The sequence below is a fragment of the Seriola dumerili genome, unplaced genomic scaffold (genome assembly GCF_002260705.1).
Source record: "Seriola dumerili isolate Sdu_G_001 unplaced genomic scaffold, Sdu_1.0 BDQW01000105.1, whole genome shotgun sequence".
Taxonomy (NCBI): domain Eukaryota; kingdom Metazoa; phylum Chordata; class Actinopteri; order Carangiformes; family Carangidae; genus Seriola; species Seriola dumerili.
The window spans coordinates 2,514,241-2,528,553 of NW_019174360.1; the positions used below are offsets into that span (position 1 = coordinate 2,514,241).

The following is a 14,313-nucleotide window of genomic DNA, read 5'->3' on the forward strand; positions in this document are numbered from 1 at the left end:
CATAAAATATTTCACTGTTTATGCTCTACAGACTGAGTAATGATCATTTTTTGTCAGAATTTATTTATAACATTTAAGAAATACATTGAAGCCCTCCACACATCCTTCTTCTAATGCAATTTTCCCCACATTTCCACACATAAAATGTAAATCCACCCAAAAGACACAACAGTCAGGCAATTAAATTGCAGCTTGTATCCATTCAAAACTAACAGATGTCTTTTGCTGTAATACACCGAGTCCATCAGCCTCGAACAAAACACTCACCTCCAGTCAAATAGCGAAAGCTTTCACAGCATAAGAATGAGTCTGCCACCTCTGAAAAGCTGCAGCATGTGACAGAGACACCCACTGTTTCTTTATATAACACCTTTTTATAGCACCTATTTACCTTGAAATGATGTTGCCAAGTAACAGCATCCTGATTGTGTGGTGTGTGTGAGTGTGTGCATGTGTGGGTGTGGATACATCTGCTTGCAGGTGTGTGTGTGTGTGTGTGTGTGTGTGTGTGTGTGTGTGTGTGTGTGTGTCAGTGATGGATGCTCTAAAGAACTATTATAGGCTCTAAAAGTGGGGTTGTAACAGCAGCTGGGCAAATGACTTCAAGTCCTCTTTACTCTCCTGCAGGCCTGCTGCTGTAGAAAGGTGCAGGCAGAAACTCATATATCACTACTACACATTAATCCTTAATGCTGCTAATGCCTGCTGCCTTGCAAAGGGCAAAACACTTTACGATGGAGTGATTCAGGATGTGGCAAATACCTTTTTCTGCATCTCACCTCATGTCTTTCTCACATTTTTCAACCCTCTCCTTCCCTCTCCTTCTCAGCATGAGCTTCTTAACTGATACATGTACTACAGTAATCCCCTTCTTAGCGAATGGGATTAATATTTAATTCAAGAAGAGCCTTTTATCAATACCTCGCTGTGCATTCATTGTTCACTCTGTTTAGGGTGGCTTTAGCCAGCTTTGGGCAAATTGGAGGAATGGTAAGTGTATTACAGAGATAGACTGGGCAGATAGGAGTGAAAGAACATCACTGGAGTTCTTTTAAAAAAGTATCTGCACTAAGTTTTTGGAGGTTTTAGAGGGAGCATTTATCAGCAGCATGTTAGAAATGCAGTGGAGCAAGTTAGTTAGTGGGGTTGAAATGAAGTTTGGGAAAAACACTAATAGCTTTGCAGCTAAAACTGTCCTATTTGCAATACACCACATATATTGCACACCTATTTTTTTAAAGCCAAAAATACAGCTCCTTTTTTGTCAGATAGGCTTCTGAAAACCTTGAACTATTCCTTTAAAGTCGATGTGTAATGGTTTCCGAACCTCTTTGTGCTTTATCCCTGAAACTCCAGTACTTGCATTCATAATGGTACCAAGAACCTATTATACGCCACTCAACTGCAATGCTGATCCAGGATTAGCACAGAGGCAAGAACACATGACAGAGTAAACTTGAGAATGACACAAACCTGCCTCACTCTCCTGATATAAACAAACGCATAGTGTATTATGCACTAGGGCAAGGGAATTTAATACTGTTTATCATTTTGCTGATTGATGAGAAAAACTTGAGACTTGGCCATTTATTTTCAGCAATTTACTTTTAACATGATGGTTTTGGGTCAGCCTTTTGCTTAACGACAAGACTGTTGGAAATCTGTTTGAAATTACGCAATATTTGGCACAGAAAAACAAATACACACGGTCAACTATCTCTGTGCATCCTGTGAAATAGGTCAGTGTTATTTCTTTTTGACAGTGAGCTGTTAATATTGGCCAGATATTGCAAAGTGCAATCCCCCCGGTACGCTCGCAGCCAAGAGCAAAGACCATGAAATCCATCTGAGGTTATTCTCTGTGGGAGAGGGCTCAGGAGGTTCAGGACCTGCTTGTTTCTATAGGTGTTATACATGCAAAAGGACAGATCTCTTTGTAGCTGAAGGTGGGATCACCGAGGGGCTTTACTGTACTGTTTCTGGTAAGAGGAGCTAACGTGTCAAAGGTATAAAAAAAAAAGAGATACACTACCTCTACATCTGCAATGCTAAAGTTCACAAAGTTTTCAAGAGAAACCTACAAACTATGATTTCCAAAAGCTGTTGCATAAAAATGAATCCATGTTGCAAAAAGAGTTGATAAAACAAGGAAAAGGTGTTTTGCAGAACTTTAACTTCATGAATATTAGTAGAAGTAATGGCTTGACTAATAAAAACAAAAAAACAAAAACATATTTCAAGGTCCTCTTACAAGCTTTTTGTAAGGCTTTCAACTGAATCACACAGTCTTCATCAGCATCTGGAGTTTGCTCAGTTGTCACTCAGTTGACATTTCTTTATTGTTGGCTAATAAATTAAGACCAAGTAAAACCTGATAAAGACTTTGTGATACTGTTGAAAGCTCTGGAAAAGCTAGTAAATTGGCCTTGATTTGGGATTGTTGTGTCAAATTTGTGTTGAATGTTGTTATAAATATAATATAATATAATATAAATATTATTAATTACATTACATATTCAAAGTACATACACCTGAGTACACCATGTAACAATCTTTTCATGATCTCAAACGTCATTAAAAAGCTGCGGGTGGTGGTTTACCGAGAAAAAGTTGGCTTTGGCTCCACCTACTGGTTTCAGGTATTTACCACTTCGTGTGAATTTGCGTCATCACACTTCCTCTATCTGTGGAAATCCATGCCCCCGCCATCAAGTTAGCCAGAGTCGGGCTAAAATCGGAAATAAAGGGAATCTGCCTTCAAAATAAACCTAAACCAAGAGCCAAAAAAAAAAAAAAAAAAAATATATATATATGTGGCAGTTATTAGTCAATCATTTTCACACAGATTGGATGTCCAAACAAATTATACATCAAATACATTCACCAAAAGGAACACATCCAAATCATGTATTACACCATTGTATCGGAAACATGCTCGCCCAATGTTATGAGACGCATTACGTTTACAAAATTTTATTTTGAAATATTTGACCGGAAGTTGTACATTTCCATTGCAACTTGACTCTGTTGATCAACGTTTCACCAACAACGGTATTTTTCTAAGCAGTTGCACTGTGGATTGCAGCCATTGCTTTCATCGACTTGCATCCTGATATTCAGCGTTGTTTGGGGGAAGTATCTCCTGCCCGTAACACAAAATTCGGGGGTAAACACAAGTCAGATTTTCCTCTGGTTTTCTCGGCTGGCTTCCTCGCCAGCTGAATCTCGTCGGGATGGACCCAGCAAGCCGATACCAAGTGGTGAGTGTGGACAGAGGGGATCAAAACACCGTTTGATAGCTCGGCCTGCCTGACACAGGAAACAAGGCCTTGCTTAAATTAAGGCTTTCCAAAAAAAAAAAGAAAAAAGAAAAAAAAACTATTAAAAGAAGTTGTATTACGCAGACTCGAAACCAATACCGGTTAACTGACCTCTGATACTTTACCTCTGTTATATTTTCGACATGTGTTTTTCCACAAATTGTTTTGTTTTGACACTTAGCCTTCCATCAGACACTTCCGCATTGGCTAGGCTAGCGTTAGCTCAGATCAGTCACGTAGGCCCTTGAAAGTTAACACCCGAATAAACTGTATAACACACTTATAAACCCTCTCTAAGGTTTATTTACGTGGTAATTACAAAGCCTGTGTTAAATTACACGGGGACTGACACACGGCTAACACAAGTTAACAAGCTAAGCTGTAAGTTAGTGTTAGCAGGGGAATCTATTAGCTGGCTAATGTCTAATATGGCTTTATAGGACATTCTTCAGTCACTTAGTTAAATTTTTTTTTATCATTTTCAAGATTAGCAGACTCCTCGTTTAAGTTCTCAAGTCCAAAGAGCCTGTAAGAGTAATGTGAAGGGACTGCCACTAATAACTTGGTAATTAATAACTTAATAGCTAACTTTTCCATAGTACCGCTTACTTTATTTCCTGGCACAAAATTTAATGGCAGTACAATTTGTGTTCCCAGTCCTAGCTGAAACGAAAAAAGTGTCTACCTCATAAAATGGTAAATACTTGTGTTAACTGGCCTAAACATGTGGAGACTATTTCTTTTACATATTACCACACATGTATAATAACAATAGCAGCTGAGAAATATTGGAGACATTTATGACCACTTTGGGATAAAGTCCGCTTTGTGCTTGGATGCCTGTGGTTCTGGGTATGTGAGTGTTAATCCCACAGGGTTCAGAACGAGCCAAAGAAAATCAGTGTTGTGTTCTAACTGTTCAACCTTGAACAAAGCAGACATTTCAACAATAATAAAGTTTTCTGTAAGAAGTAATACGCAATAACTCTGTACAGTTCAACACCTTCGGGCCAAACTGATAAAAGTTAACAGATGTTGTGTTGTGCAGACAGCCCCATCTTCATCTCATTACACCCACACATTTTACCCTCGATCTATTGTTTTCTTTTTTAAATAATACTCAGATTTCTTCAAGTATGGGGCACTGCTGCTCTGAGCCGGCCTGCATGAGTTTCGGGTATATTTGGACACACAAGGAGGCTTTGGGCTATGTTGTTAAGATCTTATGTAATCCCCTGTGCGCGGGGGTGCGTTATGCTTTGTCCTTGATTCTGAGCCAGTCGTCAGGCACTCATTCACTCCCTGCCTTGTACACCGACCCTGCGCTGGTGGAGGTTTACAGGGTGGTTTGAATTCCCAAGATTTTTCCAGAAGTTTATCTGCGTGGTGATGAACAAGTTTCCTTGTAATTTTGACTGTGTCTTTAAAAAATGTCCACTAGTTAATTGAGCTCTTCTGTTATTAGTCAGATGGTGTTTTCCCTGTTTGTAGTGGTGTAATACCACTGCAAGAAAATTGCCATTACTTCATGGAAAATGTTGACAAATTTCCCTTTTAAACACATAATTATGATACTGATGATTAGAACTCAGAAATACCATGAAAAATATAGGTTTCAACCTACTTGTAGCCAAAACCAAAGGAAGTTTAAAACCAAAACTAAAATTGCCCTCAGCATTTAGGTACCACCACATCAACATTTCCTGTCCTTATCTTGCAAACTGCAAACTTAATGAAGCTATTGGACAAAAATTTTAAAAGCAGAAGAGTTATGATGTTTGGCATATCAACACAAACTATCAGCCGCTCATTTCTTTGAGTTGTGTTGTTCAGAAATTTGTCTCACGGCAAAGAACAAGTTTAACTCGCTTATCCACATTGTTTAAAGAAAGCTTTGGTGAATCATTTGTTTTTATCAGAAGCAGTATGCATGATTGATTAGTCTGTGTTTGTTATCTGTTAAAGCTGGGTTTTGTACCAGTGAATAAATCCTAAAACAACAATGTGATGTTTAAATAAAAAAAAAGTCCAATTTTTATCAAGGACAAGGATTGCACAACAAATTGTTGTGGATCTGTTTTGGTTCAAGTTAACTTTCTCAAGGACACATTGATAGAAGTCACAGAGGAGGTGAGACAGGATCACTCCCTAACTTTGCCCACCCGGATTTCCCGTCAGCCGTTCTGTAACCATCATGTTCCCCTCACCCCTCTGTAATTTCAGAAGGGGTTTGGACCTTTCGTCTGGCAAAAATGAATGTACTTGATCCTGTAAAGAACTCCCTCGGCCGTAGAGGGGACTCTCATTAACTGATTACATGTGTATCGCTTTTCCAGAGACCTTCCTCTGTTGGCATACCAGTGTAGTTTGCCACCTCTGTTCATACAGTGTCAAACATTCTGTTGAGGGCATATGGTACTGCTCTTACCCAGCAGCACCACCAGTAATTTTATTCCAGCACATGCTTTATCTTAGCAGTTAAAGTTGTAATCTTATGACTGCCTCGCAACAAAAGAGCCACTTAGTGTTTTGCTAGCTGAAAGCTTATAATGTGAAGCAGCAGCAGTAGGAAATGTTGGATTGTGTCTTAATACAGGTCCGACATGACTGTAGGCGGATGAAGAGTAAACAGTCAGGCTGTTATCAATTAGATAAAAGTGCACTGGATGACATACATGCATCCCTCCCTCCCTCATGGTTATGCTGGCAATCTGGAATGGCTGACCCCACCACTGCCGGTAAAAACTACTCTACAAGATGGTAATTACTGACTGCACCTACGCTGATTGCAGAACAATGCTGAAAGCATCAAAGACTGGATTTGATTTCATGAGAATCTGCGAGTGTGTAACTAAATTAAACATTAATGAATAGACCTTTTATTAATTTGATTTATTACTGATGATGGTTTATGATACCTGGCTGATTGATGTCATAACATTTCCTCAACACAATGTAGCATTTTTGTGCGCTGCTGAACAGAATACAAAACTCCAGAAACTACTGTCAGTTGCAAAGGATGATGGGAATGACAGTGATGTTTAAAAACCAAAAACAAAACTTGACACAAAATAAATCTCTCTCTAAAAGCAAACGAAGACAACAACAAGACTGCAACTGTTAGTGAAATAAACTTTTATGGAAAATTGACCTTCATGTAAAGTCTATGATGTAGACAATATGTAAAATACTGGGGGAAAAAATCACCATGTATTGTATATGAGCCTATAAGATGTAACCAACAACACACTGTAGGTCACTGAAACTTGTTCCTGTGCAAATATTGTGTTTCCTAACTGATGTTGCTGCTGCTGAAAGCAAACATTTGTGATGTTCAACCACAAAATTTGTCACCAAAATCCCCAAAATTGCAGCTAATGACAACTGAGTTTATGACTGCTGCTTTCCTCTTTTACTCTCTGGTTGTTATTTTAGTCAAGTCACAACTATTGTTACACAATCTGATGTGTGAGCTCACAAAAAGTGCAGTTTTCACAGTCATACTTCTCTGCGTAGAAGAAAGTACATGATTGGTGCCAGTTTTAGAAATGTGGAACAGTGAGAGCATCCCCTCGAGCAGCCACACTTTTTTTGGCTGGCTAATCAGCTGACCCGCTTGTGCTGATTCCCCCAACAGTTGCACAATGAGGATGACTCTTCAGAAGCCTCCACCAGTGAGCAGCAGCCGTGCACCTCTGCAGCGGCTCAGGCCAGCACGTCCAGCCAGGACCACAGCCAGGCCCAGGCCACCTCGGCCTGTGCCTCATCAGCAGGGGAAGCATCGGGATCGAGGTCTCAGGGAGAAGCAGAGGCCCCTCCACCTCCATACGCATCCATTGACCTTGGGGCAACTGCAGCTGCACCCGGTGTGTTTAAAAAAAAAAAAAAAGATTTCAGCCTTAAATGTACATTCTCTTAGCTGCAACTTCATTTCTCCAAAGTGTGGCTGCATGCTTCCTACAGCAGCAACAGGATTACATCTCTGCAATTTTGTGGCAATTATTGGACTGACTTTACTCATGAGTCACTGCTGATTTCCATGACAGCATTACCACATTACTGGCAGCTACTTAGCTAAATACAGAATGCGGTTCCATTTCTTTCCTTTTTGTAAATGCGCCTTCTTCCCTCTCCGTCCCTCCTACAGAAACTAGTTTCCAAGGTGACTTCCCAGTGCCCCCACCCTACAGCGTCGCCACGTCACTGCCCACATATGACGAAGCAGAGAAGGCCAAAGCAGCCGCCATGGCTGCCTCCGCTGTGGAGGTGATGCCACGGGTGAGGAATTACACTCTTATACACTATACTCTATACAGATAGAGTTCACCTCAATGCATGCCGCACAGATAATGGTTAACGTGCAGAACTGCCCCACCCTCATGAAATATTTGACACGTAAGAACAAAGCAAATCTTTTTTTGTTCTCATGTGTCATATATTTTTTTTTATCTCGCAGTCTGACTGTATAAATTTGCTAAAGGCAGATTTTGAACTTCTGTACCAAACGTCTCAGATGTATTAAGCTATATATAATTGTTGACCAGCTTTATGAAGTTTGAGTTCCTTGACATCCACTATTGTACGCCATGAGTCACTTCCAGAACAGACTGAGCATTTATTAAAATGCCAAGGGAGAAGGCCCATGAATGACACGGCTCTCAGGTCAAACATGTTTTGCAACTCATCTGTTGACTTTGTGTCATGGCATGTTTGCTTTAAACCAGTCTCATATGTTTATCTGTTGGGGGTTGTTTGTTTGTTTGTGTGTGTGTGTGTGTGTGTCTGTTAGGATGATGAATTCCCCCCCAGAGATGATTTCAGTGACGCCGATCAGCTGCGAGTTGGAAACGATGGGATCTTCATGCTGGCCTTTTTCAGTAAGTCTGTCTCATGTCAACATTTTTGATGCATCTGTCAAAACAGTGTTTGTTTTTACCAAGCGCATCACACACTCTTGAATCCTATTATACTTAAACAACTAAATAAGTGTTTCCTGAATGTATCATATTTTCTCATATTTTGTGTTATTATTATAAAGAAAAATGACCAGATGTCTTAATGTTTGTCCCTCTAGTGGCCTTCCTGTTCAACTGGATCGGGTTCTGTTTGTCCTTCTGTTTGACCAACACCATCGCAGGACGCTACGGAGCCATCTGTGGCTTTGGCCTGTCCCTCATCAAGTGGATTCTCATCGTCAGGGTTTGTATTTTTATATTTGTGCTGCGCTGAATTTTCACCAGCAGCTGGGTATCACTTATTAAAGTTTTATTCTGGAGATAACCTTTGAAAAAGTTATTGTCAAAGACTAGACCTCCCTCCTGACATGTGTTAAACCATATAAAAATAATCTTTTTTCTTTTCACAAAAAAGTTCAGTAACCTTGTCAAAAATGCTTCTCACATCTTCTGCCTCGCTGAAAAAATCCCTAATCTATGATTCAAAAGTTTAAATACTCCACACAGCAGGTCACCAGCTAAAATGAGAACAGTCCATTCTCTTTTGATGTTGCAAAATCAGTTCGTCCATCCACATATTTAACTGAGAATTAAGGTGAGCATCGAGAAACATCAGTTCAACAGCCTCCTCGTGCCAAAACACATGGATCATTCTGCAGAGTGGAGCTCTAACATCCAGGTTAGCTGACAATAAGCAGCAAGTTGAAAGAGCAGAATTATCATAAAGTCCAAATGCAGTGGCAAAGAGACCACAAGTTACACAACTGTCTATGATGTAAGTAACCCATGCCTGCTCATGTAACATGTTATGCTCCAGTGGAGTTATCGAACAGCCAAGAATGACCAATGTCACAGATGTCATACTGAGAAACTCTGAGAGACAAAAACACAGTCTGGAAGATGTTAACTGCGTCTGAGTGTGTGACTGACAAGCTACACAAATGTGGGATTTACGTTCCACTTTAACGGAGGTATTTCATGTTTCACTTTATACAAGAAAAGAGCTTTAAGGATGAAAATGTCTGGTGGCTGTTATATCTCAGGAGAAGTGTTGTGTATCTTTAAAGAGTCTTTTTCCACAAACGGATAATAATGGTCATAAAACCCTGAGTAGATTTAATTGTAAGTAAAAATGCTTAAAGAGACAAATGTCTTTTTCTGTTTGCAGTTCTCTGACTACTTCACTGGCTACTTCAATGGTCAGTACTGGCTCTGGTGGATCTTCCTGCTGCTTGGTGAGTTTCTTGTTAAATTATACAGAATGTTTTTCCGAAGTGGAAAAAGGTAGAAGTTTCTGCTGTGAGGTGATTAAAGAGTTATCCTCCCTCCACAGGTCTCCTGCTCTTCTTCAGAGGTTTCGTTAACTATCTAAAAGTCCGCAACATGTCAGAGAACATGGCCACCTCTCATAGAACACGCCTCTTCTTCCTCTACTAAAAGGTAGAGTAAGATCTGCTCAGAAAACCTGAAAGAGAAAAAATCACTACACTGCAGCCCTAATGATGAGATTTCATTTCCCACAGGTCTCCACACCATCGCCATTCCTTTTCAATGTGAAGTTCCCTCCCTCCCCCTCGAATGACCTGACTGAGGAGCCTTGCAGTGAAGAGAGGAGGCGGGGAAGGAATGAAGGAAAGAAAGTAGGGAGAAAGTGTTACCAGTCTCATTAAAAGCATAACAAAGCTCACTCTGAAGTCGCTACTTCTGAACCGAGGAGAAAAAAACCCCCCATCTTTGATTTTCATTTTCCTTTGATTCAAAGCTCGATGACGCCGAGCCAACGCGTGTGTCATGTCTCTTAAGAGCAGCAGTGCGGTTGACAAACATGACCTCAGCCGACACCTGGTATAAAGACAGAAGAAGAAATCGGATTTTAAACTAACACTGAATGAAAGCACAATGAATAAATGTCTTAAATGTTGGAAATGTGTTCACATAATCTTGGTAGTTGCAACATTTGTTAAGTCAGCTCATTTGACGACATTGCTTTCTCTGTGTAAACGCAGTGACAGCCGTGTTACCAGCGTATAACTGTGTCTATAAAGTGACATTTGCAATTTCAAAACAGAAAAAGTGTAGGAGGTGTAAACCTATTCTGAGACTTTGATATTCAGATTTTCCCTCCAACTTTGCTTCGTTTGTCTCCGAATTTTGCGACTGAGATCAAGTAAGGAATTCACCTACTGCAGTAAAAGACTTCTGCACATTACAGCACATCTGCAGCAGTTTTAAGTACTGGTTTTACCATTCCACATTTTTTAATTTCAGGGTGTCTCGAAGAAGTCTTACTTTAACTGTGATGTAGCATTATTACGGCCTATTAAATGAAATGAATAAGCAGAAGCCAAAAGTAACTTTCTGTCTTACTGTGATGAGAAGTGGCTGAAAATATAACAGGGCAGAAAACAGATTAGAATTTGTTTCATAATCTCCAATTTCTTCAGATAAACAATCAGTTGAAATAAGCTCTGACCTTTGGACTTTGGATGAACCTACTGAAACAGGAAACAGGAAATTTTACAACATAATCTCTGAGCCTTTAAGCAAAAGTTTGAAATAAAAAAACCCAGAAGCTTTGTCTGAAGAAGCAAGTTTGTCAGTCAAAGAAAGTAAATTGAAAAAAAAAAGACTGTAAACCTAATGTGGAATGTGCACAAAGAGATTTCCAGGTCTTCTAATGACAACTGTCACGCTGACCTGACCTATGCAGTAGAAATATTTTTTCCGTCATGACATTTGTAGAGGAGGGCTACATTTACCTCTGCACTGGTTGGCATTCTCTCTGTTTGAATCAAAGAAAAATGAAAGGAATGCTCCCAAAATGCCTGCTTGACTGAAACCAAACCTCAATCATCTGTTCTTGACCGTATTTTACAGCATCGGCTAAAAAACTCCTTCACCGCAACCAATCTCTTTTCTTCTCCACACCGATTGCCAAATACGTCTGGCAAAACAGAATCTGTAAGGCACCGAGGGCCACAGCTAATCAGTGAAAGCTCCTTGGATAAATCAGTGTTTTTAGGCCACACAGGCTGCTCCGGTCGGATCTGTGGAAAGTGGCCCAAAGGCAGGAGGACGGCCTCGTATGCACCTCCTGCTTCACTGCTGTGGAAGTGGAATAAGCATTTTACATCCAGCACAGTGCAGTAACTGTTAACGTGCCAGGCTTGAGTAAAAACTCTCTAGAGTAAAAGAGTCTTATGCAATTTAGTTCTTTGTAATGGCCTACAATAATATACATGTGGATGTAAAGTCCTGTGATAATGGAATAGATGTAGTTGAATAGTTTAGTCATCAGAGATCTAATGAGGACGTCAGGTTTGGTCCAGAGTGAAGTGGTTGTTATTTTTAGGTAAAGCTGAGGTGCTGACTGAAGTTAAGTTAAGTGTGTACTGTGCACACTCGCCAACAAAATGATTTTAATTACTAGTAAATCAGAGGAAATGCAGTGCAATAAAACCAATTAATAACATGACTGGTTCTGCATGTGTTGCATGATTTAGAGAAAACCAGCACATGGATCTCTCTGGGATTTTGGCGTTTATGATAAGGTTAGATTTGAATTTTCTTCCTTTTTCTTTTCACGGAGTGAGAAGCTTTTGGTGATGTAAGATAGCTCCTAATGAGAAGGCGGCTTCTGTGTGGACAAAACAAACTTTTTATTATGTGATGAACTGAGAACAATATCAAAGCAGGTGTTGCCATTTCTGTGACTGTGTGTGTGTGTGTGTAACAGCGATAAAGTCAGGGGATGATGTCCAGCGTGCACGGAGCACGGGTAGTGTACGTCATGAAAATGGAGCCTGACTGGACAAAGAAAAAGAACCTTGCTTTGTGATTATTTTTGCCATCCAGAAAATGAAATGTATATACCAGCTTATGCCAATTCATAATATTTGCACTTTGAAGAACTTCTGTACAGTATGATTTATGAATCTGCTTAACTTGATGCGGGGGTAGAAAAAGAAAAAAAAAAAGTTATATTAGCCATCCAAGTTTTTCAACTGGAATTCCTAATCATCCCAAATGGATTATTTGCCTTTTGCACTTTTTATTTTTTCAAAAATGATAATATTGTTATTGTGTGTCTTGTTTCATCGCTTTTAGCCTAAACTGTGACAGCTTGAGTATTGCCAAACTTTTTTTTCTTTTTCTTTTTTGAGACTCTGGTCATATCCCACTAAAGCCTCTTTCAGCAATATCAAGATCTTTCAATGAATTCAAGCTCTGCTGCATGATTTATCCACCCGGACGAGTGGGTTACTATTAGGATTAATCTACTGCAAATACATTTCTTTGTAAATAATTGAAGAAAAAAAAAAGAGAGACGGCAGCCAGGCAATTCTTTTTGGCCAAAAATAATCCATGTAACAGTTGTTATGCATTTATTGTAAATTGTAACTGGAATTTAATTGACAGACGTTGTCTTGCCAAAATGCCAATAAAGTTCAAAAGCCTGCCAGTTAAGTTTTATGTTGGGTTGTGTTTTTACTGCACTTTAAACCTCAATTATGTCAGTGTTTGAAATTATACAGATTGCTATCATTTGCACACATTCAATACTGTGAATTAGGGAAATATATTATCGAAGAAACTAGGATTATCAAAATGGCACTACAAAATAAAAACAATTAGGTGGTTTGTCCTTTTTAAAGCAATCATGATCCAAAACTGATTATTCTGCATCATCCAAAGTCCATATTTATTCCTTATTAAGATGTAGTAGTCATCCAGTCAATCATCAGGCTTTTCCCTCCCATCACTGTGAAACTGCCCTTCAACCAGCTTCACTTGCCATTCTCTGTTGTATTACCATCCCCCCCCCCCCCCCCCCCCCCCCACCCCCCCCCCCCCCCCCCCCCCCCACCCCCGGCCTTCACGTCTCAGTTCAATAAAGAGGAAATGACCTGAAGATATAATAACTACTCGAAGAGAGAAATGTCCTGAATATCCAGCTAAGCCCGTGCGGTACTAGACTTGTGCTTCTCTGGGCAACAAAGAAGTTCACCGACAGGGAAAGTCGTGCAGATGAAGTGATGAACTTGATGTAGCAGTAATGCTGCATGTTTCCATCAGGATGGTGAGGAAATGTCATGCAACCAAGCAGCAGACTGATTGGTCAGGGAGTTCATCCTACACTAAGATAATGACCATAAACATATTCTCTGACATTGTTTTTGTTCTGTATCTCAGGGGAGAACTATTAACTTATTTTAATTCTCATATATCATCAGAAGACAGTTTGTATCCATTGGATCCACTAGATGGAGCCAAATACTGCTTGAAAAATCTTTCATCTTTATTAACAGCTCAGCACACTTTCCTTATATGGGTCAAAGCTCTTATCAGTGTCAAAACTCTTGAGAAACCCTGACTCCAACTCAAGCATGTCCTTCGTTATTATGTCTCTGGATTCCTGTTAACTTCACTGCTTATCTTTCGCCTTTTTTGACAACGCTTAAGGACACTCGTGGGTCATCTTTATGGGTCTCTCACCAAAAAGATCTTCGTGGGGGGGGGGGGGGGGCAAAGAATTCACTTTCTTCATCTGGAATCTGAAATCTTTTATGTTCAATTTAAGTTTCATGAGTCTTGGGGTGAAGGGACTCCCCAACTCTACCCATGCGGGAGACAGTGTAATATTATTAGTTATTATTAAAGTATGGGAGAGCAGCAGGACCAGCGTGGGACCATAAAAGTTGAATGGTTCTTATGGCTTTGATGAGCAGACATCTTTATTATCTATAAAATCTAAAAGTCAGCATTCTAAAATATTTATTTAACACCTCTTTTGCTGTTTTATTAAATGTCTCCTGTTTCATTGATGATTTGATATCTTATTTTTATGGTCTAGTTTCTCTATGCTACATGGATGATTTGTGAGCCATTTTACTCTTGTAGCTTTATTGAAGTTTAAATGGCGGCATGACCCAACCACTGATCTGAGTTCAGCCGTCCCACTCAGAGAGGCTTGATAAATATAAGCCAGAGGCTCTTTAGCACTGCTCTGGGAGTGCTTTCTGCTCTCAGCTAGATCA

General features: G+C 39.8%; 1 protein-coding gene across 1 annotated transcript; it reads left to right on the forward strand.

Annotated features, from left to right (window-relative positions):
• Nucleotides 1-3,005: 3,005 nt before the first annotated feature.
• On the forward strand, nucleotides 3,006-12,742 carry ndfip2 (Nedd4 family interacting protein 2). Its single transcript, XM_022746478.1, has 8 exons — nucleotides 3,006-3,260; nucleotides 6,958-7,186; nucleotides 7,468-7,598; nucleotides 8,110-8,197; nucleotides 8,395-8,519; nucleotides 9,444-9,510; nucleotides 9,609-9,715; nucleotides 9,799-12,742. Exons 1-7 carry the CDS (start codon nucleotides 3,234-3,236, stop codon nucleotides 9,710-9,712), a joined length of 771 nt encoding a protein of 256 aa, XP_022602199.1. The 5' UTR covers nucleotides 3,006-3,233; the 3' UTR covers nucleotides 9,713-9,715; nucleotides 9,799-12,742.
• The last annotated feature ends 1,571 nt before the right edge of the window (nucleotides 12,743-14,313 follow it).